Below are 27,341 nucleotides of genomic sequence, written 5' to 3'. Positions count from 1 at the left end.
AGAGTGAGATGTCTAATGCAGCGGGGAGAACTGCTGTGAGCACTGCAGGGTGCTCACCGAGGGTTAGATTCTTGGGATGCACTCATAATGTACAATTTGAAAATCCGACACATACAGTAGCAACGAAGGCATGAAATCGCTGTCTCCTCAAATATTCTGTTTGTTTTCCAATACACTTCTCAGATGTTGTCAAAATCAACTTGAAACATCACTCTGTGGTTTCCCCCTGCAGGTTCAAAACAGTATTTATTTTTAATCAAATCTTTTGTTGTGCTTGTGATGATGAAATTGTCTGTGTCCTGTATTCAAACTGTCAGGCGACCAATACTACCGAGACATTAGACCAGCAAACTTGTGACTGAAAGTGGGACAGTTTTGCGTCGTGACTTGGGTTAATTCACTTCCCCTTCCACAAAAACTAGGTACCGTTGAGCAAAACCTGCTCTATGGCAACCAGCGGAGGACTGTGGTCGCACTGGAAACTGTAAATGAGATACATGAAGGAAACAAAACAATCACGTCTACTTTGGCTTGACTTCTCGTCAATTACTTAAGAGTTCAAAAACACAAACTATCCCGTCCAAGGCCAATCTTTGAATGAGCCAGTGTTATTCCAGCATGCCGTGACTTCACATGCAAAAGGTAAATTGCTACATTAATCACCATATCCGCTGTCTGGGCTAATCAGAGCCTGTAAGCAATAAGTTGTTGATAGTGAAAATTGGCAGCAGGTGACTCTTTAGTTCTCTCCAGGCACGAAACCAAAGATCTGCACAGGTCTGCAAACGAAGATCATTCACATCTGCGAGCCCCAAGAGGCCTGTTCAGGGGGATTACGTGCGAGTATCACCGTCCCCCCACATGACCGTAAGGTTGTACGCAAGCCACTCCACAACTATGACGAAAAAGTTATCCTCTGAGAGCCAACAGGTGATCAAAAAGGTCACTCGGTTGTAAAGACGGGCAGATGGATCCAATACAACGGATGTTCAAAGAGGAGATGATACAGTGTTCTGTAGCACCAGACAGAAACACAACTGGGAGTTGAGGCTTTTGTAGTTGCGTCGGGAATCTGAGGAAATATATTATGCATCATTTCCAGGGATCCTCTATAAAGACACAGCCAGGTTTGACTGGAGAAGGCTCCTGAAACCAGATGTCTGGAGGCTTTCAGCCCTGGCAATGATGCATTGGCTTGTTGAAAGCATCAACAACCTGTTTCTCCATTATCCCGGCTACTGCGCTGACCAGCTCCTTGTCTGCATCGATTTGAGTGGCGAGATGACTTTGCGGAGGCCGCTGAAGACAACACACGCAAGTCTTTTTGCATACATCCTCCGAGAGGGATCGGCCTCGGCCTGAAAGAGTGAAAGAGAGCCTCTGCACAGTGTGTACAGGACATTCAAAGAGAAAAAACAGAAATGGAAGGTCATTTTTTTTCAGTTCACATTCCGCAGTGCTGCAACTTAATATGGTCCTGCCCCGATTTGATCAGATTGGCTGCACGTCCAGCCCCAAACTTCCGCTCTAATGAGTAAGTGGTGAACACTGACGCGCATCATTTTAGCTTGTTCACGAGCAGACAAAATCAAATCTGCCTGATAAATTTCCCCTACTCCTGAGAATCCTTCGTTAATGCTTTGGATCCGGCAAGATGCATTTGTGAGGCGATCTGGGAGGAACCCAGGGCACAGATTAGACAATTTCTTCCACCCTAAAACCATGTCTACACAAAGACACACACACACACACACACACCCCAGTCGCTGGCTTTTTTAGTTTTTTGCCTGCTCTGATACCACATCACACATGTCGAGTCCTCCGCTCCTGCATACCAGCTCTGCCTAATTACAGCAGAGTCCCACTGCTCCCCGAGCTGCCTGCAGGCTCCTCACAGCAGCACAACAATCTAAACAAAGATTTGGCCTTTCCACACGCTGGTTAAAAGCAGCAGCACACCCCTCTCAACGTAAACTCCGCAGCACCAGACCAAATTAGCCTCTATTGATGAGGCACATAACCCTGCGGTAATTAGTTCTCCTGCTAAATCTTTGACAACGTCCCAGCACTCGGAGGAACGTCGGCGATAAGCTGCGCAGTGGTCTCCTCATTACAACTCATCTGCAGGGTGGAGGCATCACCTTAGAATAGATAAGGCATAACAGATGTCCTCCCTTATATCACAAGGGGCGTTTCTGGTAGATGTGGCGAGGGCTTCCAGATATACAACCAACAGTGTGAGAGTGGACCACCGTGGAGCATCAGCGCACACAGACCAGGAGTCTGGTTGGAGCAGGCCTGGGTGCCTCTCTGTCTGAAGCCAAGACAGACAACGTTGGCTCACCGCAATGTAAAAGTGGAGCGTCCCTCCCCGCAAACCTCCTCCTCCATATGGTTTGTTGTTCTCCTCCTATTGCTACTATTTTTCCTCCGTCTTACAAGGCTCTAAGAAAAATACCTTGGCATAAAGTACCAAAAAATGTTTGGCATTTTTTCGCTTGATGAATGATAACCATTGACTATAATGACTGTCTTCTTTAACCGATCAAACTTATTTTTAGAGCACACATAGGACTGGGTATCATTTGAGCAAGTGTGGAATCTAATCTAATATCAATTCCTATAATAAAAAATGACGCGTTCTGTGATATATTTAAGGAATACAATATCAAGGAAACCATTTACAAGCGGATGTATGAGAACAAGAAATTAAAATTAAAATTACCATATATTTCAATCTTAAAACGTTCTGATCAAAGAATTGGTGTAAGGTGGGAAGGAAGCATTTTCCATACAAGGAGCCTGCTCCAATTTTTGACAGTACCAAAAATTTACTGAGGTTCAGTACCGAGCCCTGAACACTAATTCGGTCCACACAGGAGCTCAGCGCTTTCACAGCATCATTACTGCTTACAAGCATCTGCAAAACATCCTGCTTCGAACAGCCTCTGTTTAGGTCCCACATCTCCCTGACCACACAGAACGTAGCCTTGGCTTGGGAATCTTCAGCCCTGGCCTTGTTTGTATTTTGCATTTCTGTTTCAGCGCCGGTTTTCCTGAAACTATCCCCGTCACCTATTTCTCACATGAGGATCTGTGCTATTGCCTAATCCCAATTCTCTGCTACCTTCCTAATCAAGCCAACATCGCTCTAATTGGGAGCAGAAATAGAATGATCTGACCACATGTCCGGTAAGTGAACGCGGCGCTCTTTCCATGTGCTTGTTGGGCCCAGTAACATTCTTCTCAGTCGTTATTTCAACTTGCAGTCAGTGGAGCAGCATGGCTGGACCAAAAGGGGGGGGCTGAGGTTGCTGGCAGACAAAAGCCATGCATTCCTTGTAAGAGTGAAGTTGTGGATATGGAGACGATTTGCTCGGCGGTTAAGATATTCTAGGGCTGTGTATATTTAGCGCGTGCTCTTCTAGGAAGAGGCACTTTTGGCGAGAATATAAAATACAACATGGTAGCGATTGAGTATCTGCCATTACACTGCAGATGCTAAATCATCACATTGAAATAATGATTTGTCACCTTTTTGTTTGGGGTCTACGTTTCTGGTTACTGATTTTTATTACCTGGCAAGCTGTCACTGAGAGTCTGCTTTCCAGTCTGGTGGCTTCTGATGGACAGCTGGGGACTGGACGAATGATTTAGCACAGATTTGCTTTGGAACAGAATGAATATCACGAGCAGATGATGCTTCCTGATGCCCAGCTTGTTTAGCAGTGCCAACTGCCACGCACATGTGCAGGGGGCTGTGAGAGCAGAAGGCCTGGCAGCCCTCGTCACAGCGAGCCGCTCCGTCTCTCATCCCTTTCCCATTCGGTCGTCTCAGAGGGGCAGGGAGGCAAAGTGAATATGTGTCATTACTCGTGAAGGTCAAGCAAAAGTCCCCCGCTTGATCCTTAATGAAACACTGTGACAGTGTGACTGTGAAGGCACAGACACCTGCAGTCTGACATCACTCTGTTGGAAATTTAAACCCACATTTTTCTTGCGTCACCAAATTGGTTAAGCCTGGGCCTGGTCTGACGGGGACCCTCAAGGAAGTGCGTTTCCGTCCGCAGGGAGGCCCGAGCATCCCCAGGCAGGCTGATGTGCAGCTCTCACCTGCCCCGCTCCGCATGTCACCGCTCCGCAGGGACACGGGGCGGGGCAGGGAAGAGGTGTAATCCGACCGCATAGGGGACACAGCAGTGTGGGAAAGGGGACCGCTGAGAGATAAGAAGAAAGGATGGACACGGATAGGGAATAAAGTGAGACAAACGGAAATCGAGAGACAGGAAGAGTGAGGGACAACCCGCCCCTCACAGTTAGAGGAGAGATTTTAGAGGAAGGACCAACAGCTGGATCCAGCTGCTGAGTTGAAGCTGAGTCACAGCTGCCACAGGCGGACTGTCCCTCTGGAGACTCAACTGTTTTCTTTCTCTCTCTCTCTCTCTCTCCTTTCACTTTATACTCACACTCTTTCATAGCAAGTCGGCCTCACCTGCAGCAGACAGTTGAGCAGACAGACTGTAATGAAACTTCTTGTCCCGCGGGAGAGCTACGTAATGTCCATCTTCACTCTCTGCCAGATGTGGGCAGGAAACCCCTCCAGCAGGCTTTTATCTCCCGCAACCTTTGCCTCACGGTCAACACTCTGCGTGGCTGCATCACAGCCTGCACCGACCTCTCACAGTCGACCTCAAGTCATGTACCCTCTGCCTGCCTTACCTCAACACTCACATAACAGAAAGCAACCGATAATGCCCAATATCACAGCAACAATTTCACATAAGTTTGAGCAGGTGATGGTTCAAGGACCTATTGTATTTACTGTCTTTAGGGTATTTGGACAATTAATAAATAATGGTAATAATAAGTAAGTGATATTCCAAAGCAATCAACTCCTGCTGAAAACATCCTTTTGCTTTTGGATTTGTTGCTTTTTCTCATTTTAAATTGAAAACTCTGGACAAAAAGAAAGTTGTATGAAGATGTGATCCCGAGCCCTAAGAAATTAGGATAGCCATGTTTTTCTTCTATCTGAAATCGTACATATTCAACGATTAATCAAAGTAAATTTCTTGAAAATTATGACAAGTGAAAATCATTTTTGGTATCAGCCATAGAACAAATACGGCAGTGACACTTTCAGTCCATAAAAGCAGTGTTCCCTCAAGTTTGTTTCACAGTTTGTTGTTCGAATTCTCACAGCTTTGGTTTTCTCCTACTGAATGCCATTGCCTCCTGGTTTCTTTATGCAGTCATATAAGATTAAAATGTTCACCACAACGTTCTGCTCTTCCCTTTTTCTGGAAGGAAAGAGGCAGTGGATTTGCTGATGGACGGCTCAACACAATAAAATGCGCTCAGCTGTCTCAAGCCAGGCAACTTTGACCTGAACACCCACACTCTATCCAGATGTACATCGGTGTTTATGTTCGCTTCAGTGCCCCTGCTAGGCCCAGGAGTAAGTGTTCAAGGAAGTATTACATTTGCGAACACATTAAGTAGCACATCCAGTTTCCTGCAATTTGACCATTCTCTGAAAATACTGTTACACCGCAGAGCCACAGTGAAGCTTGGTAGTTAGCAAGAGGAAAAAGAAACAGAGGCAGAGTCCGCCTGCCTCAAGCTAAACCAAGCTCAAGGGGAGATGAGCCGGTCTGGTATTGAAACAGACAAGTGGACATTTTGCTCGACACAATCAGTCCTCGGGAAAAATGTGTGGTAAGAATTGATTACCTGGTTTTGGTACCAAAAGTCTAAAAACTGTCAATTTTACTCATCTCTATCGTTAGTCTCACTTATTTGCAGAATGTTGAGTCTTTATGGATAATCTGGAAACACCAAAAAGTTAGAAAAGATTGAAATACAGAGGCAAAAATTGGGAATATAGACGTTGACTGAGCAGTCGGGTGTCCTTTTCTGTCACCAGATCATTGCAGTTTACACGGCTGTTCTGCAGAAATTTAGTTTGGGTGAAAGTCAAAATGAGCTATTTTTATGTAATCCACTGAGAACGGCTGGAAACTGAAATTCAAGACTAGCAGTAAAACTCTGTGGAGGGGCAGAGAGCTACAAAACATAAATAATACATTTCTTGAAATGTGGCTTCTTGTTTAAATAAACCAGAGGACAACAAACCAGCTTCTGCTTCAAATCCTACACGCCACATTGTCAACTTAATCAACTTACTGTGAGGGGGCAACTTCCTGAATATTTCATTTCCGATGTGAAGGATTTATCCGTTTTACAGGGAACGTGGACTGGGTATTTCTCCAAACATAAAATAATAAAAGCAGAGATTGCGGATAGGCAAGATGCTTTTCAAAATCCCCTGCAGAAGCCACTTTGTTTTTTTTCATCTGGTAACACAGGCTCAAGGACGCCATGGTAATGGCATCAGAGTTATTAGCAGCTACCAGGAAGGATACCAGTAGTTGGTCACTATCCTAAAAAAAAGACTCTAGTGTGAAAGAAACACATCTTTCAATCATTCATATGTACTCTCGCGGGCAATTATGAGTATTCTTCCCCCCAAGGACTGGTTGCTTTTATGTTGGCAGGAAGTGATTCAGAGCACCACTTCACTGAGGTGCCTCTTTCAACTAGGCAGCCTTTAAAGATTTTCATTGAAATAATGAATGTGTTGGAGCGGTGCTGCATACTGCATCTATAGTGATCTAAACCAAATCACAGAATTGTTGCACACAAGAAACGCGAGCCAAAGCATAACAATCTCACACAATATCAGCAGTGGGGTTGGGTTTTTTTTTCCCGAGGGAAGTGATGTGTCTAGTCAAAGTGATGCTAAGACATCACTGCGAGGAAGCACTCTGGGTGGCAAAGGAACAGATAGCCTGAAAAGTTTGAGTATCAGCGTCAAGAAAGAAAAATGGCAAAATGTTTGCTCCGCCAGTCACAGCAATCAGTGCTCGTCTCGTGTTGCTAAAGGGGCTGCTGCGATGACAAGCGGTCCATTCTGTCATGAGCAGGGGGATGGGGACAAGTTTAAAAATTAGGTCTGGTCCTATGCTCACAGCCAGTTAATGAGAAATGAAGTGAAATCAGATAAGAATTTGGAGAGGGAAAGACCAACAGACAGACAAGGAAGCCCCCCTGCTACTGTCACCTCCGCCACTCATGCCAGTGCTTGTCAGGGCTCATTTCCCCCTCAGCTGCCTGGAGACCCCCTCTCGCCTTTCTACTGGAGCCAGAACTACCCCCCAAAACAGACAGAGGGACAATTCTTTGCGGAGTCACACTCCAAACCAACCAAAAACCACAACGAAATGAGGTGTAAATTATTCCCAAATGTGGGATTTTGACATAACCAAATGGAGATATATACTTATTCATAAGTGAAATAACACATAGGAGAATAAATGGTGATTCTCAACGCCAAGACAGCCAGGCTTTGTTTTATAGAATTTGGAAAATTAAGGCTGGCTGATGTGCCTCATTATCCCTAATGACACGTAATATCATTCTTCTTCCTTTGTGTCAGGAATCAATAGTACCCAATCCTATGAGCAAATTAAATGACCTTGAAGTAATGATTTCTTTTTCTAAATCTTGTTAACTTTCCTTTTATTCTAAGAAGACGTCACACATAAGCATACGCTGACAGACTACAGTGCAACAGTAACTCCAGAGAGAATGCATGCTTGCAACCCACAGTATATACAACTGCGCGAGAAATATATTTGACTGCTGCACAATCCAGACAACTTGTAAAGTTGGACACAGTTTGAAAACTAATAATGGAGAATAGAATTGCTAATGGCTCATGAAACACATTCCACAATGGCGCTTGTGGTTCTTAAAATGTTGTTCTTCATGTCGTATTCGATTTCCCCTCTCAAGCATGACCTATTTTCTTTGCAGTAGATCTTACATATAAAATTACAAGACTGATTGGTGTTAATATGCTTAAGTATTTTTAGTTATCTTCCTCCCCCCTACACATCTGAATAAAATGTCACCCATAAACCAAATGATGTAGAGCGGAACGTGACAAAATATCACAGGCACAGCACTGTGCAGTCAGACCACATTAGAATAATCATGAACTGCTGTGCTGGTGACTTGCAGAGGAGAGAAAAAATAAATATAAATCGAGCCACTTCAAATGTTTGAATTAATGATCACAATACCCATATTGTAATGGTTATTGGACACCATTCTATTTAGTTGGGAATTGGGAATTTCATCCAAAGAGAAAAAAAGGCAGACATCAGACGTCTTGCTGAGATGTTTGGATATAGAGCTGGCACCCTGAGTAAAAGCAGTCTGTTCTCACATGGCGCGCCAAACACACATCTGCAGTATCCAGGCAGGCCCAGGAGAGGCCAGAGAGCAGTGGCTTTGAAGAACTACTTCATCCTTGGACCCTGTGAGGCCACTGATCAAGCATGTCATAGTCGAGAGTTGTTTGGGAGCATGTAGTAAGGTTTTTGGAGGCAATGCAGACTGGAAGACAAAATTCTGACCATCTCTAGTTTGAAAGAAAACTAAAAAATATATGGGTTTTCAGATATTTTCACAGAACATGAACTTCAAGCCACATTGGAAAAAGTTATCGTAGAGCTTTACGGTTTTCCAAAACATACAGTTATTAATTCTTTTTTGCTTCACTTTCCAAATTCCATAATCAGCTTCAGTACGTTCCCTTTTTTTCCTTATCCTTGTGGTCCCTGTGATTTATAATTAGGGGACCTCCCGTACGAAGCCCTCGTAGCTTCTTTTTCTGCATCCCAGCCAGGAGTCGCGGTATAAGCCTACATCTCCATACACCCCTCCCTCTCCCAAGGCCAAACCCTGGGCCAAGATCCTGTCTGCTGGGCCCTCTGTTTGGACTGCACTCTGTATCCAACCCCCTGATTCTTGCAATACTACTGCAGACGCTTGTGGATTAGAATTTGTATGGACCTCTATATTTGTAGAAAAGAAAAGAAATGCTTTCTGACTTGTATGTTGTGATTTGGCACTGTACAAATAAAACTGGACTGAAGTGAATAGAAATTACTTAATGACTTAACTGATGAGCGACCGTCTTTTGAATAAGATGGCCAAAAGCGACTTGAGAAAACAATATGTTTCAATGAAAAAGGCCTGCAGTCACTGCGGGTGCTGTAATTTGCCTGAACTTTAATTCATCTTGTCGTCTATAGCCATTTTTTCTCACGCTCAACTAGCCTAATTAAGGTGCCTTTTGAGAGTGAAGTGACATCTATTTCGTTGGATAAAGCCCTGAATTTGTCTCTGCCTTCCATTTTGTGAAAAACCCCTTTGTGCCTCGGCTGACAGAGGACTTTACACTGCCTCTGTTACCCTGGAAACCTTTTGAGAGGTGAAAGGCAGGAAAGCCAAAGAGGAGATCATCTTGGCCTAAAACCACAGGTAAATGCTCACTAAGGCAGTCCAATTTATATAACTTAACCATTAAAATAACTCTTCATAGACAAATGAAAGGAATCAGCAAAGTCTGACAAAATCCTCTACTATTTATCTAATGAATTTCCATTTATTATGCTCTTCACAGTTGCCCCTGAGCGGAGTTCAAACCCTTGCATCGGCTCAGTGTTAAAGTGTAGGAGTGCGTTTACAAAATCAATCAATTCACAAACTGTGACGGAAATAAATCAAGAGAAAATGTCTTACCTCCAGAATGCAGCTCCCTGGAACTGTGTTCTCCCTGATGGAGACATTGTAGAAGTGTCTCTCAAAAACAGGCTCATTGTCATTTATATCCTGAAGTACGATGTTTACCACAGCAGTGGAAGACAGGGGTGGTTTCCCTCCATCTCTGGCAACCACAGTTATACTGGGATTGGGATTCTTTTCATAATCCATCTGGGAGAGAGTGGTGATAATCCCTGTAATAGGGTCTATATTAAACCACTTGGAGTAAGCACCTTGGCCTTGCAGAATGCTGTAGTTTATGTCCCCATTGGGGCCCTGGTCTTTGTCTCTAGCAGTCACCTGTAACACAAAGCTCCCTGGAAACACCACTTCAGGGATGACCTGTCTGTACACTGGCTGGTCAAACAGAGGAGGGTTGTCATTGACGTCAGTCACCTGGATGATGAAGGAGGACTCGGCCCTGAGAGGAGGCATGCCTGAGTCTGTTGCCATCACCCTCAGCTCATAGGTGTCTCTCTCCTCACGGTCCAGAATTTGGTCCACACAAATCAGATATATGATGCTATCCTTAGTGGTCAGGGCAAACTTCCCATCTCCTCCTTCCAGTGACACATTGACGTTGGCGTACTCTCCATAGTCTGGGTCAGTGACTGAGATCCTGGCTACATACTGGCCTGGTTGGGCACCCTCTGAGATTCTGGGAGACCCGTCCTCACTGAGAAAGATGATGGTCATGGTGGGCTGGTTGTCATTGTAGTCTCGGACATGGATGGTGACGAAGGCATTAGTCACCTCTGGCTGGGTTGCGTTGTCTTGCGCCTGGACCACCAGCTCATGAACTCTCCTCATCTCAAAGTCCAGCGGCTTGTTGAGTGTAATGATGCCAGCTCGAGAGTCGATGACAAAATAGCGGTCCGGGTCGCTTTGTCTCCTGTTGATTTCATACAGCACCATTCCGTTGTCCCCTTCATCAGCGTCTGTGGCAAATACCTGCAGGATGTTGCTTCCTGGTTGGAGGTTCTCAGATATTATGGCATGGTAGCGGCTCTGGTTGAAAACAGGAGCGTTGTCGTTGATGTCTTGTACAGTAATATCTAATGTCATCTGATCAGTCCTTTTTGGGGAACCACCATCAAAGGCCTCTAAGTATAATGTGTAGGTGGATCTTTTCTCTCGGTCTAGAACGGAGTTGACCACCAAGTCCAGATAGAGAACCTCATTGCTTCCCCTCCTGGTCTCCAAGGTGAACGCTTGGCCAACATTTCCGTCTTTGATAAGGTAACCCTGGGTCGTGAGCTGGCCTTTATCAGCATCCACAGCCGGCTCAAGAGAAAACCTAGTTCCAATGGCTGTCTGCTCTGGGATTTTAAACATTGCCTGTTTTCTTGAGAATGTTGGAGCATGGTCGTTTATGTCATTCACCGTGATGGTCACCTCCACAGTCACACCTGTCATGGTGACTGCAATGAAGTTGTATCTATCCCTCAGTTCCCGGTCAAGAACCTTCGCAGTTTTAATAATGCCAGTGCTCTCATCTATGTCCAAATCACTGCCCACACCTGTTCCCTCGTGGTCTGAGATGAAGTACAGGGATGCTGTGATGCCAGGAGGAAGACCGGCACTGATATCACCTACAATTGTGCCTGCTGGTTGTTCCTCATCTAGTTGTAGCTCAAGGGTCCCTAGGACCAGGGATGAATGGAGTGTTACAAGCTCCAAGGCCATATACACCATGAGCACTATCCTTGTATTCCACCATCCCTCACAATGCGAAGGGGCCATTATAGACTTCCCAAAGCCCTTGGCAACTGTCTTCATTTTGGCTCCTTCTTTTTAAACCTGGAAACACACAGAGAGGAAAAGCTGAGCAATGTCAAAAACAGATTACAGCAGAAAATATGAAAAGTTGAATTACTTCAGTGTACTCTGTGAAATACAGAGTAAGTTAGTTGAAGAAAAATAAGTATATGCCTTACATACATTCCCATATGTTTTATGGGCTCTCCTCCCAACCACAAAACATACAATAGGCCTTGCATATAACTTTTTCCTACACTTCTTCGTTCACCTAATAAGTCAACACCTTGTTCCTCCTACATACCAGAAAGCTCCCCTCTGCTAAAGAAACATCAAAACCACAGGCTGCTGCATACTACTGTACTTCAGACAGGGAGTCTTTGACTGATGTGATTCAATTCCAATTATAAAGGTGCAGGAATCACTGTTGTCAGCCTAGCCGGTGCGTTCACCATAGTAGTACCGTCTGATGAAAGGGGGTGGTGTCCAGGATTTATTATTTATGTGTGCTGCTGCCACATTTAGCTCGAAGGGAAAGAGCAGTTTTGAAACTCTCCATTTAAAATATTTAACTCTCCCCAAGAAAACATATCTATCTTCCAATACTTGTGAGAATTGAGAGATGTAAGTGGTAAATCAAAGGGGGAAAAATACCCAAATATGAACATTTAACAGAAGAAAGGGTGTTAGAATTCCTTGGCTGAATTAGGTGCGCTCTGGCAATGGAACAACACCACTGCAGAGTATCTGTTAGTGAGATGGAGAGACACTGCAGAGCAATGTGGAACTTGTTCAACAACACTGTCACCATCTGCAGAGTAATGCCACACCACCAAGTGTCTGGCACACATAAAATGATTGTGTTGTTTTCAGTAAAGAGAGGCTTCCAATTGTCTTTGGTTCTGTCTAATGTTTTATTGTAATTCATTACCACTATGACTTGAAATTAGCTTTAATTTTGAGTAAATATATACAGAAAGCACATTCAAGTTCGTGAGGGTGAGTTTCTAGTGAGAGCTCTTCAGGGCTCCCCCCAGTGGCTAAAAAGATACCTGCATGGAAGCGTTAACAAAACATCTCTGTATCCATGTGCGGGCATGCACAAAATGCCTCCCATGGGCCCGTGAACGCAGTGTGACGATCTGCCTCAGCCATGGTGGTGACAGTGTGTTTGAGTGACAGAGTCGAGCAGCGCAGTTGAAGGGCTCCATGCAGTCTACCTCTCTCCCTTTTTCTGGCTCTGCCGCATTGTAATTGAGGTCCGCTGGACGTTGGCCATAAGCACACAGGATTCCAGAGCTAATTTCAGTCTGCCATGATTCGGATCCCAACACTGAAGATCCCGACTCTAATGTCACAAAAATGCTTTGAATTCAACTTCATGTGAGAAACTTTGGAGCATTACTTGTTTTGTACCGAGGCATGAAAACCAGCGCTGTTAACGTCTCGTCTGTGTTCCTGTGTTGTTCAGTTCTTGTTCATTGTTTAACAGTTAGGAATAAGAATTAACTTTGGATCAATTTGCCGCATTCATTCTTATTACTTCCACAGAGAGCCTAATACTGACAGGACCATAAAGGCAAGCGCTAAAAAAAAGGTCACCCTTGCAAACAATGTGTTGCACTGCTTCGTGAGTGCTGCTCTTAGATAAAACATAACTAGTCATTGACAGCCTCCCTGTATTATTTTTTCTGCATCTTTTCTGCAATGCTTTTTACAAAACTTACTCCAAAGCACAAAGAATAACTTTCAAGGCCAGAATCTTAGTCTAAATACCACAACTGAAATAATGCGTTCTCTGGTTGAGCTACAGTGGAGGACCTCTGCGGAGCTGCTCAGCCCTAATGGATTTAGCAGACACACTCGGCTAGGCTAATTGCACAATACCAGGTTGAGAAGAACATATGGTTTTAAAAAGATTCAGTTGGAAGTTAAAAGGAAATGTCTGCGCTTTAAAGCTATGAAGCTCACTAAATATATTTGGTGTGACTGTGACCTACCCAGGGATCTTTCACTGAGAGTTTCATGTCTGGAAGTTAAAAGCCAGTAAGTAGTTAGGATGTAAAAGGCAACAACCTATTCGTGCATAGGGCTTCAGGGAAGCAACTCGGGGAAAAAACAGTTCAAAATAGCTGCTGATGGTTGAAAGCTGTTGTATTTAGTAAGCCAATTCCATTGTGGCTTGGATTCAGATGTTTTCCTTGCATCATTGTCCTAGATCATGGTGACTCCCTCCCACTGTTAGTTAAACATTGTTGGGGAGTTTTGTTAAGATGATGTAAGTGCTGGAGGGTTGACCCCCATGGACCTCCAGCAAGGACGGTCACATAATACATTTACACTTCAAGAATGCATCATTGAGGCTCACATGCATATCACACATCAAGTATACCTCATTGTTAGCGGTAACTATGGCTTGACCCAGTTTCTTTCGAATCCTCTAAACCAAGTCAACCGACCAAATCCAAGGTTTCTAGGATTTACATGCAGAATGAAACCTCTGTCTGAATACAATGGATATCATTCTGGGCACTTTGCTAGCATGACTGGAATCTGCATAAAAATCCATGGCAGCAGTGAACGCTGGGGGACATTCAGAGGTGCTTTTCTACCTCTCCACTGTAGTCTTGATCGTGTTGGGCAAAACGTGCTGCCTCCATTTTTTGCCTCCAAGTGATATTTGACTCTTTTATACTGTTGTGAAGATGAGCTGGCCTTTGGTTTGAAAAACAAATACAATAGACAATACATCTGAACCAAAACTGCTGCCTCCCTGCACGGGCCAATACCCACACTATATCTCTACAACCTCTGATGAAAAATGGATATGATTTTTAACAGTGTAGCGTAAAATAAACTGTTAAACATCACAACCAATACAGTTGACTTGACACATTACACTGGGCCAATTCATGTCATTTTATCTGAGAAGACATCTCTTGGAAGATGCCTCCATATTGAATAACTGTCAAACACTTATCTTAAGTTTATATCTTAAAAATTGATCATACACAAAGGTAATTACAAATTAAATCTGGCACTTTTCTGATCTAATCATAGTATCAGACAACAGAGGTTAAATATACACCCACTCATCAAAGAACCTGACCTCAAATGCTGTACATCAGCTGCACCGTTTTAATTAGCACACCCAAACCATTCTCACCACCGACAGGCCAAGAGGGACAACAACGTAAAATGAGCTTCTAATTCCATGTCATGATTCCAGTTAACTCAAAGAAAACTTCTGCGGTTTCAAAAACATGCCAGGCTGCCCGAGGCTCAATGGAGCCGTAATGGAAACCACAGACAAAACTGCAGATTGACTGGACATGAGGATGACAGGCTTAGCACAAAGCAAAACTAAAAACGCTCTGAATGTTCGCCAGACTATTGCCTCTCACTGGTGCCATGTCTCTGTGCTCTGCATTAGTCTGTGAAACGTTGGTCCCAGAGCATGTAAAGAGGCCAGGAAAAGCCATCACAGGCTTCAGAAACGCACGCAATCCCCGGCCATAACAAACACGATATTGGGAAAACACACTGGCAACTTTTTCACGGTGAGCTTAAGGCTGCTGAGGGTCTGTGACGAGAAGGATGATCTCTTTCCCACAAAAAGAACAGCATGGGTTAGTTCAGCTGTTTGTGTAAGATGTTCCAGATAAAGAAAAAAACACACCGTATGTCTTTGAAGATGACACCATCTGATATTGCATTTGCAGTACAAGTGGTTGCATCATTAAAAACACATGTGCACTGAGTCCCAGTAGCAGTGGTGCAAGGAGTGTTTTGGACAACATTACTACAACTAAGGTCAAAGTTCAGCAAATACTATTTCAAATGTTGCATACATGTTTCTGAAGAGGACGGGGGCTGATCGGGAAAAATGTATGGTGTCAAGCTTTCGGCGCTGACATAGACGTTTTATTTTAGTTGAGTGTCACAAAAGAGAAAACTAATCCCAAATTTGACAGTCGTCTGGCACCACACCATCAAAGGCCATGGCTGACGCACACTTGACTCATTTTACTGGAGATGGAGTCAAGGAGATGAGTAAAACTGCAACAACTCTACAGCCAAGCTATTGCCAGAAACGTAGGGCAACGAGAAACTTGTTTTTGGGTGGTGCCGGTGTCGCACTCCTGGGAGAAACAGATCTTGTGATTTTCATTCCTTTTTAGGAGTATGGAACACGAGCTTCATCAACAGCATGTGCAGGCTACAAAGACAAGACTAGTGAAATCATTACTTCATGCACTGCACCGTGCGGGTTTATGACATAATCCTTGGATTCTAATAAAAGCCGGGGTGGTCCAAGTTTTTTTCTTTGTTTTAACCCATCAATGCTGCTTTTTTGTTTGTTCGTTTGTTTGTTTTCTCTGTGAATTATACATTTTAACTTCAACCAGAACCTTAAAAATGGCACGTGTGAGAATAACGCCGGAGTACCTCAACAGAGATGCTTGCAGTGATTATCACAAACATTTTTAAAATGTTGCTAAGAAACCAAGCAAGTAAAGACATTGGATGCATTGATGGGCAGGGGGATATCAGGATGGATGGACAAAGAGGCTTTTCAAAAAGCTTCAGGTGGTATGGAGGACTTGTGGTCTACTTCAAATCAAATCAATGATAAGTATCAGAGTCATATAACATAAATGCATATCTTGTAACTCAAGTGGTGAAGGGGGAAAAAAGGAAGGAGGAGCCTTGTGTTGTGTCTAAAGTCAGAAAAAAAAGGCTGCGTAATTACGCGGCTGCACCATGGCAACCGTCACATTCACAACTAAAGTGCGCGGCGACGGAACCCAGCGGTGACTTCATTAATTTCTTAATTGAGGCAAAGCAGCACCCATTCACGGTCGATGAACATGAGTCCGACCAACATAAAACCGTGCGACATGCGGGTAATCGCCTGGTATGCGTTCAAGTGCGCGCACATGAGGCGAGGCTGAAAGGCGCAGCGGCGGCGGCACTCGGGGGAACAGCACAATAACTCCATAGGTTGACCAATTTGAGTGGAATGTCTCGGATGGGGGCTTACAGCCGCGCGACGTGAGTGACACATGCAGTTTTCAAATATCTGGCTGCTCCTCAAAGTCTGCGCGCAAAACACCGCAGAGTTATGGTTCATACTGCAAAATGCAAGAGGGATTCATCCAATAACTTCATCCGAAGTGAGAAATCCAGGGTGACAGCTATGATATTGTTGAAAAAGGCCACTAAGAGTCTGTTTGTGAGGGCTGTTTGTCACTTAGATGTTTTTTTAAACTAGTGGATGAGTTTGGAGGTACATGTCCAAAGCATTGCAACCCCGGAATGCAATGAAACTGTCCATAGCCTAAAAAGTCTGGGCATGCAGGGAGATGGATCCAAAGGTCTGCGAGAAAGCCAAACGTCCGAAGTCAATGAGTTTCACATCCACGCATCCTCCCACCAGAAAGTATCTTCTTCCGACGAGGCATCGGCGAGTAAGAGTGTGTTACACACTGAAGACACGAGATGTGTTGTTATTGGATAGGCACAAAGTGCAGTGATGGACATGACGGGACCTGTGTCAGAGATACTCACATGCATCTGCTCCAAGCCTGGTTTCTTCCTCTCAGAATCCCCGAGCGAACACAAAGCCCAAAGTGAAAGTTACATCCATCTCAGGACTCAGGAAAAAGAACCCGGGGATCCTTCGCCAGTGATTGTGGGCGATTACTCCGCTGGGACCCAATTAGTTTCCTCCGCAGCCCCGGGGGCGAAGCGGGTTAAAAAAGTAAGATTGCGAAGTTTGCAGATCGTGGAACTTCCCCTGTCTCTCTCCTGCAGCGGGACGCGTTCAGCTCATGTGCACTGCTCGACTGTCTGCCTGCTCGGACACACACACACACACACACATACACCCATGCGCACGCCGCTGCAGCACGCTGACTGAAACCCAACAGTGTGGGGCCGGAGCGCGGAGGCAGGACGTCCCCCCTCTCCACATCTAATTTATTCAACACGTGACGGAGCCCTGCAACCTCCTGCTCCTGTGTCCCGGTGCTGCCCTCCGCTGCAGCTGCTGCACCTCGGCAGCAGGTTATTGCTGAGCTCTGGTGCCACCATCCTACACTGAAGGGAAGTGAAGAGCAGCAGTGTTACTCAGCAGTGGGCTTGCAATGGCTTATCCCAAGAGGAGGGCTGTGCACAAGCTTGAATGTCCCTGGAAAATCGAGTTACAAATGTGTCCGAAGTGCTCCAAAGTCTACAATAGTGTGCCATCGCAATATGTAGAAAGGACAAACAAGCGACATAGGCCTGAGTATAAATTAAATGAATGAAGAAATGAATCAGTAAATGAATGGCAACCAATTTGAAGTGGGTGGAGTGTGTCGTGGAATTTTGTCTATATCCTCCCGGAGAAACTCTTGGTTTCTCAGGCACCAAGCAAGGTCATCTCATCTACGGCAGGCCGAAACAATCATTGAGCACTGAGGTCTCTCTGGAGGGCTCATAGTCGCGGGGAGATGACGACATAACACTAAACTAAATACTCTACAGAGACCGGGGATGGGCAGACTGTCTTGGGACGCGATTCACTGTGAACCTGTTGATCTGTGTAGCGAACCGGGAGTCTCCTCAATAGTGAGCTCTTCTGATAAATACTTCCGCTTAAGACATCCACGGTTTCCGTCTCCCTGAATCAGCGTCCACTCCATCAATTAGTCCATTTCAAAGTGTAGCCCGGAAATGTTGGGCATCACAGATTTTAGTTGTGGTATTTCTCGACCTATCGAAGGTCCATTTGGAATAACACCACTACAGGATACAGCGTGCGGCACACAGACTAGTTTTGACATGAGACTGACTGTCAGGATGACCTCTAGTCTTTGTTAACAGTCCGGGGATATTAGGGACAATTTCAATCGGGAATCTTCAATGCATATTAAGGAAGGAGAGTGTTTCAAAACCGTATGGTAATCCAGTATGAAGTACTGTATACCAGCAGGCTGAAAAGGTATCATTACGGTTATGCTCACAGCTGATGAATGACAAGTTTAAGGGCTTGGGTACTTTGCTATATGAATATTATATGTTATATATCAGGACATTATGTTAATAGTTATTTTAGAGACACATTTAACAAAAGGTTTATCACAAAATGCATCACAGTGTGCTCGACTGTTACATTTGAACTAAAAATATGCATTTGATATCATCACTTCCTCTCTGTTTCTCAAGTGCCACAGTGAGGCTCACTTCATGTCCACCTACTTTGCAATACCTTTACCAAACAAGGTCAACAAAACCACAGCATCACTGCTATCACACGGGCAGGATATGCCTTTAGATGTTGAGAGACAAGAAACCCCCTGGGGTAATTTTTCATCTAAGCATAGAGAAGAGACAACATCTGTCTTCACATTCTGTGACTCTACATCTCCAGTCACCCCCAAGAGGAGCTCTGCCTTTATGTCTAAATCTGCTTTCACACAGGCCCTCCGGAGTCCGGGCAATTTCCGGAACGTTTCCATGGGGGCTGTATGTGAGAACGCAAATCTCATATGTTGCTCCAGACATTTTCCTGGAACTTGTCCTGCCAGCCCCCAAGTGAAATTTCCGAATAATGTCCGTGAGCCCCTCACTGGATTGTTCTGGAAATGTTCCTGCTGTTGTGAACGTGTCTGACCCGGATATCTCCTGCTGCGTTCTTCATAGGTGAACGGCAAACTCCTTAAAATGTCAGGACCTATATTTTCTGGCCATTTTCCAGAGTCCATGTCTGAAAACAGCTTGTCAGTGCTAAAGCCATAACCCTGCTTCACTATCTCGACAATCACGTTAAGCTCTGAAAGGTATTAAACCCTTGTCACTTTGAATTTACAGTAGAAGAACAACAGACAGACCCTGCTGTGTCAATGTGACTGTTTTTGTATTGATATTGATTTTATTGTTATCATCAACATGAAAGAAACATATTCTAAAAACCGTCACATCCCTGGTGACACAAACACCAAACACATATTGTATAATTTACAGTATTATAGAAATCATATGAGCCCAATACTGTGTCTGTATACAGTAGTCAATATGCCTAGTACCAACTCAGCTGTATCATTCTGTTTGTGCTGAATAAGCCAAATTAAAAAAAAACTTCCTTTTGGGGGGGAAAGTTGACTGCATGGTCAATCAGACCTATCACAGTTCAACATTTTTGCTGGCTAAACTTTTTTTCCTGCGAACAACCTAGTTATGTCTTCCCACTCTCACTCTCTGAGAGCTGCTATATCACCAATGAGTTCCAGAGCTGGCAGCTTCTCATTTTTACTGTGGCAGCCGAGCAGGGGAGGCAAACTCACACAGACATGCACACACATACATGCCACACCACATGCACCCCCCCCCCCCCCACCCCCCACCCCACCCCCCCACACACACACCAAATCAGATTTTTTCCCCCCACTTAGAATTGCCTATAGCTTTGTTTCTACAGAGGCAATCCTACATATCTGATACAATATTGAACCCTGATATGTTTTAGTGGCACATTAACTCCATCAACACATATTATAATGACACCGGGTTTGGTTATGTTCTTTATGCACAAACAAATCTGAGTGCAAAGGATCAGAAAGGTAATTGAACTGACAACTAGTGCACTGTGCACAAAGTAATGTTTGCAGATTGCACGAGATAAAGCGAGACAAAAGTGTGTAGTCAAAATGTCAGTGAACTAAGACGTATGGCAGAGTTGTAAAAAAAAAAGTAAAGACTTTGTTTATTTTCTTTTATTACATGTAGGACTTCAAATTATGACTTGGACCCACTATCTCGACTGTCCCTGTGATTTATTAAACAAAACAATCGATAAAAATTATCTTCTTATCAGGATGCATTTTTTATACAAATTTTCCTTTGTTGCTTTGTTTGGGGGTTTCTTTTCTTTAATTTTCCATTAAAGAATATGCTGCCTGTTGACAAGACAATGGAATTTCAAATATCCTGTCGACAGGATTCTTATCGCCCAAAATGTTCACTTCACAGACTTCCCTATTCTGGTTTTGATAAATGATGAAAGATGAAAAGATTAACCGAGGCTAAATGTAAAAATGCCAACCTGATGTATTTGTTAAAAGAAGAAGAAAAAACAGCAAGCGGATTAGGTATTGTTATAAACTGCATCACAACATCAGAGGTTCCAAACAAGATCTGTTGCTCATTTGGCAAATAACCATTTAGTTTCATACAAAAATATAACTTCTAGCTTTCTCTTTTTTTCTTTGCTCTCTAAATCTTAAAATCTAATTCACATTAATTTTACTGAAGTTCACTGCACACTTTTAATGAAATTTTCATGTTCTTTTTCCAAAACTGTCCAATTAATATAATCCACTTAATCCAGTGCCTCGTATTAATAAAAGCATCTTGACTCCTCCTGTGAATCCTGAATAGAAAAAATAAAGGCATCAAGGTACTGTAATGGTGGATAAATCTGCAATTCTACTTGAGGTTAAATGCTATCCACATCACAAGGCTGTGGTCTTGGTAATTTTTTTTTTCTGTGATGGCTATTTTGTTGACATTTGACATGGATTAGAGGAGAAACCACAGAGCTTGGCTCCTCCAGCCTCGCTGAAAGTCCATACGAGAAATAATAAACAGATCGAGTTTAATCAAGATTTAAGTTAAGTGTGGGACGGGGGGGGCATTCCATCAGAGGAATTCAGATCAACCAGAACAAAAGTGCAAACGACCTGATACACACAACATAATAGAATAATGATGAGTATGTGTGTGATGCATTCTCTCTAAAAAACATTATGAACGCAGCTCTGCACCACAGACGATGAGGTCCATAATTATTGAGCCTTTGCATGCAATATTGATACAGTGTAAAGCTGAATAGGTTTCAGCTGTTCCTACATCGTCCTGCCTTTTTAATACGTAATTTTATGAGGTATCAAATATTAATTCGGATTTTTTTTTGATCTTTTTATGCTCTAATTCTTTTTTTGATATGAACAGAAGTTGACCCACAGATCACTGAAGTCTGCTTTGGGTTTGACATACTTGCAAGGTTTTCATTGTCAATGATGATTAAACTTGCGCATGAGTAGTAAAAATATTCATCTTCAATTATTTTGACTATTTTTCATGATATTTGACGATAGACAACCCCCCCAAAAAGATCTGAACAACATCTAAGTTGTTACCTAAGCCAATAAAGCATAGATTTAATCCAAACATAATGGACTGAATGTTTTAAAGTTGAAGGGTAAAATATTTGATGGTGAAACCACAGTGGTGTATTGGGGCGACTGGGCATGTGCTTGAGCAGGGGTCTTGACTTTTTTACTGAGACAAAACACTAACCAGAAGCACTGGTCAACCATTTCCTCCAGATCCTTTGCATTTGAGGAAATGTGAGCCTTGTTTTTTTTTGTGGAATGTTACCTTTAAAAGATATGAAAGAAAGTTCAGAAGGTATCTTGCACACTTGCAGGAATCAAATTAAAAGACCTAAGATCATGATCAAGTTATAGACTATTTTAGGTTTGACTGTACCGACACGTACCTCTGCTTACTGTATCTACTCCATGTGGACTAACACTGCATGGTCCTGACCAATGGATATCAGATATTGAGGGCACATGTGGTTTTCATTAGGTTAAGAAAAGTTCTGGGAGTACCAGCTCTTTGTCATCTTCTGGTTAATCATGATGTAAAAGATCTTTTATAGATTTCTGGTTAGTGTTACTACTGCTTCCTGACTCCAGAAATTGCAATAATAAATCTTTCATGTAAAAGTGGCAAGAAAATCCCAATTATTAATGGACCCTGAAATCATGGCCCAGCGACTCATTATATTCCAAACAATGTGATTTTTAGAATTACATTAACTGCAGGTGGAAAAATGTGAGTAAGTACAACTGATGATATCGATGATTCTGCATTTGTTGCACTGAGGAACACAGAAGGTCAGACTGACCTTTCTATTATCACTAATTTCCAAGTATTACAAACTACAGTCTAAAGTCCACATTTTAACAGGAGACAAAAAAGACAGTATTTCACTGCAAATCAAGAGTATTCATTTGCTGAAGCTCACTCACTAGTCAATTCTGACCAGATTACACTCATCCTCGATATTCAGAGGAAAAAAAGCATTGACAGCTATATTTGGCCCATGTTTGTTTTCTTGTATCTTTTTAATTGCTACAGTCAACTGGTCACACCTGGAGAATTTCACATCCTGTTGAGATGGGGGTTGTCAAAAGACTTCCGGCCATACAAGTCCCACCAGCCGTATGTGGCCTCATGACAGCAATTACATTTTTCTGCAATGAGAAGAAAATAACATGAATTACTAGACTGTCACGTCTTTCAGTGAGCTACCCTCTGGCTGTATGCCTGTCAGGTTATGGTCAGGGTGAACAAAACAGAAAAATAGCATTCTCTGACGAGCATCATGATGGCTGTCAAGTAAAGGAAAGCAGAGGTTGAGAAATAGATAAGTCAGCATGCCTAGTTTGCAGGCACATGCTCCCATTAAACGGGGAAACGTAGTTAAACTGGATGAGCTGCAAAGACAAACGCTCTTCGATAAAGTTAACTCTGGGTGCCAAACAAGCAGCTTTCCCCGAGAAATCCATTCTGTCAGAGACATTGATGTGTAGAGGCAAGTTTCGCAGCGAACAAGCAAATAATGGTGAAGCGGAAACCTCATTTAGAGGGGGAAATTTGTGAATGAGTGCCTCATTGCCTCTGCAGAGTAGCAAAGTGAAATTGTGCATTGGGTGAAAACACGGTGCATTTTCCAACTCTGCAAGAACAAAAGCCTGCTATGATGTCTGGATATGCTGGTAAGTTTGCAAAAAACTCCTTCAGGCATTTGGCGAGAAGTTTCAGGACATGAAATGGAGACAAAAGGAACTGAACATATTTGATGCGCTGTTTAATATGGAACCAGCTCATGTGCCTGACAGCCGTCAACCCGCATTCATTGAGCTGCGAAGCAGCAATGAAATCAGAGCGTGGTACAACAGCATCCCTCCGCTCGAGCTCTTTAAACTGTATGCAACTCCTGAGGATTCTCCCATTCTGAGGAGACACGCAACCGAAGTTAACGTCTCCACTGTGAGCGCTTCTTCTCAAAAATGACTGTTGCAACAATTCATTCCACTCAAGACTGACGTTGGAAACCAGCTGCCAGTAGCATCATCATCCCTCCCACCTGACACCAGGTGCCAAAGAGAAGCAGTCCCAGCCATCGCAATAGAAAGGTTTGTGCGATATGTGTCATTACAGACCTGAAATGATGCTGTTCAAATTTAAAAATGTGTCTTGTATATAACAGGATTTAATCTATTGGTCTTCAGGGTTGGAAAATTGGGTTGTGATTACACTATATTGGAGTCTGAGATATTACTGGGACACAAGATGCTGAATAACCAACTGTGGTACAATATCTGCATAGTAAGACATGAAGTTCCTTTACTTTTCCTGGCTCTGAACAAAAATGGCTATTTCTATAGACCAATCAGGATCGTAGGGAGAAATATATTCAATGAGAATAAATTTACATCTGATATTTTTGACAACACTCTTGGAACAAGTGCAAATAAATTTAATTGAGAACAAAATCAATAAAACTGGCATTTTCCCTGAAGCCATGCAGGGGAGAGTAACTAGATTGTAAGGGAACTCTGCTTTTAAAAAACGATTCAGCTCATCAGCAGAAGGCTGTCTTTAGCTGGAGGACACCGCTCTAATGTGAATTGAATATTAAACCTTGGGTGTTTCTGCAATTTGAAGTAAAATACTTCAGACCTACAAAAAAGTATTTGTATTAACAATAAACCAGATATATTCATATATTATAATCGCCTTTAAAATCAATCACTTCCAAGTATTATGCAGGACTCAATCTGCTTCAGGTCCTTACCCAGTTATCAGCCTGTCGGGCGTTTAACAATGACGCCCACTTCAGATCAAAACCTTTTGGGCACTCTCCTCTCTGAATGCTTTCTGATTAATACACTATCAATCACGCAGTCTTGCATGTCGTTCTCCTGCAGGACGAAATTCCTCACACATTGTCGGGAGTCTAACTTATTCTGATGGAGATCACTTTTGAGTCTCCAGGAATGCAGTATATTGTTGAGGAAAGGAATGCACAGCATTGAGAGGGATGCCCTGGAATTCCCAAAACAATTAAATTGCTCAAGCAAACATTTCTTTGAGTAAAGAAAAAAAACCAACCTCTAATCCCATTACTCCACACTTCACAATGCTGTCACTTGAGAAACTTGAGAAACTTTTGACTTTGCTTGGTCTGTCATTTTGAAGCACACCATAGCAGTAGGCCTTGGCACCGAAAGGAACAATCACCATCAGGGTCAGCACATATCAACCTTGGCAAATTCCTCCATGTCTTCACCATGGCAGCCTCCCTGAACTCGTACTCTGTTACCACACGAGCAGATCACAGCCAATGTTGCTAAAAAAAAAAAAACCCTGAGTGCTCATTCAAAACATCATACAGATGGAGTGACAGGATAAACTGAAATAATATATAACAGTGGAAAGTATTTTTCTCTGCCATGAGTCTGTTGCTGTGATCATTTTCTTTGGCAGATGTGGAGCTTTCAGTTGGTTCCACAGGAAACATAAATGACCCACACCCTCCTATCACCAATAAATTATATTCTTGTATTATGGCAGTGGGAGAAAAAAAATGCATTTCACAATTTCCTCTGAGCTTATCAATGAACGTCAACACATCGACAGACAATGATCAATACTCAAAAGTAAGTAAAGGTTTCATGTCAGTATTCCATGATCACGTTTGTGTTAACAAGAAAAAGAACAAAATCACGACTGTCCAAATATAGTTAACCTCCCCAGATCAAGTCTACATGGGAAAACAGACCCAGTACATACAGTGGCCAAAAGAAGTGTCAGTCTCATTGTGTTCCATATGAACTAGAGGTTGCCAAGGTGCCTTTGAGCAATGCTGATGCATTGACGACCCCAGCACAGTTTTCTTGTAACATATATCGGTAGGATTTATTCGTCTTGTGCTGCAGCAATTACTTCAAAAAGATACATGTGTGCAAAGAATGTCATGTGGCCAGTTATGTATTTTGAGGAAAGGAATCGGGTCCTCGAGGCATCCAACTTCACCGACAGTCTGTCCAAGGGTCACGTGATCCATATGGTCGTGCTCGTGAGCAAACATTTACATAACAAGAAACAGGGCTGAATAGTTAGAAAGGGTAAACAGTTCCTTATGGAGATGCAAACCCGAGACAGCTTCTTGAATAACGAGCATAAACTCAGAGTTTAGAAACTGAGGGTTTATACTTTTTCCTGTTTTATATTTATGTTTCTCATAATTAGAACAAAAAGGATATCAAACATGTAGGAAAGCATGGTAGTATTATATATAGTTTTGTTGTGAAGCTTAGATAGATAGATAGATAGATAGATAGATGGATAGATAGATAGACAGATAGATAGATAGATAGATAGATAGATAGATAGATAGATAGATAGATAGATAGATAGATAGATAGACAGATAGATAGACAGATAGATAGATAGATAGATAGATAGATAGATAGATAGACAGATAGATAGATAGATAGATAGATAGATAGATAGACAGATAGATAGACAGATAGATAGATAGATAGATAGATAGATAGATGGATAGATAGATAGACAGACAGATAGATAGATAGATAGATAGATAGATAGACAGATAGATAGACAGATAGATAGATAGATAGATAGATAGATAGATAGATAGATAGATAGACAGATAGATAGATAGATAGATAGATAGATAGATAGATAGATAGATAGATAGATAGATAGATATGTGTACTTTATTGATCCCAAGGCATATCCTGTCATCCACAGACTCACGACCAGGTGCACAGCTAAGGAGGGGAAGTGCTATCGTCATCATCATCCAGCTATGCGCAGAAACCCCAACAGGAATCAGGGATGAGAGGTCAAGTGTAGCTGGCCATTTGTCTGTGGAAGTGTGCACTGAGAAATATGCCTCTTTTTGGACAATTAAGAAAAGTCCGTCCCTCATCAACACCCAGGAGTGATGATGGAAAGCAACAAAGGCAAAAACGTGTCAGGCTCAAGAACCATACGTATCCTGAGGGTCAACATCCTCTCCATGGTCCGACACACTCCTGTGTGTGTGTGTGTGTGTGTGTGTGTGTGTGTGTGTGTGTGTGTGTGTGTGTGTGTGTGTGTGTTTTTGTGTGTGTGCTCATCCTTTAGCCATCGTTCATTTCTCAAATGCACATGTTCACAAAAAAAGATGATTTGAATACCAAAACTCCAATATAATATGAATCGATTGTTATATTAGTTTACTAAATAAAATGCTTGAAAGATGGCAAGAAAAATCCTTAAACTGTGTGACGCAATCGTTTCTGGACATACTTCACACAGAATACCACGGCCTGTTGGCACTGTCATCTGACAACCCTCCAATGAGCTTAATGAAGATACCATCAAGATTGTCTTTGGTACAGGCTGGCATCTTGAGTGATTATCTTCCATATTAACGCTTGCGATAAACACCATCAAAATGTCTCGGTGGGCTTCCGTGTCTCTGTTGTGTTTGTCCCTGGGGGCAAAGCCTTCAAGTTATGAAGGCTTGGACTGCACTTTGCAGGCTCAGCTGTTGAGTGCAGGAATCTCACATATATACTGTGAGAATCTCAGGAATACAGTGACATCAAAGGGCCATAACACACAGCTGTGACCGTGTAACGGCCATCCTCTGAAGTCCGGACAGCTGGTCAGTTATGATCTGCGACTTTAAATCACCCAAGTGTAAACTGCGATTGCATGCAACACGGTGTGTTGTGTAGAATAAGCCCGTCTCGGGAAACATGATAAATGCT

At 42.9% G+C, this 27,341-nt stretch overlaps 1 protein-coding gene across 1 annotated transcript in view; it reads right to left on the bottom strand.

The window, feature by feature from the left end:
* The window catches only part of LOC118299652 (protocadherin-16-like), a 77,192-nt gene extending 59,445 nt beyond the window's left edge, over positions 1-17,747 (bottom strand). Inside the window, exons 1-2 of the mRNA XM_035623545.2 lie at positions 17,005-17,747; positions 9,655-11,475 (exon numbers count right to left, since the gene is read on the bottom strand). Of these exons, the coding sequence (XP_035479438.2) occupies positions 9,655-11,454 (1,800 nt within the window). The 5' untranslated portion in view covers positions 11,455-11,475; positions 17,005-17,747. The remainder of the gene's footprint in view (positions 1-9,654; positions 11,476-17,004) is intronic.
* Positions 17,748-27,341: the final 9,594 nt, after the last annotated feature.

This window comes from Scophthalmus maximus, chromosome 11, assembly GCF_022379125.1.
Source record: "Scophthalmus maximus strain ysfricsl-2021 chromosome 11, ASM2237912v1, whole genome shotgun sequence".
NCBI lineage: Eukaryota > Metazoa > Chordata > Actinopteri > Pleuronectiformes > Scophthalmidae > Scophthalmus > Scophthalmus maximus.
The sequence above is the reverse complement of the archived record's forward strand: the minus strand, read 5'-3'. Positions and strand labels throughout refer to the sequence as shown.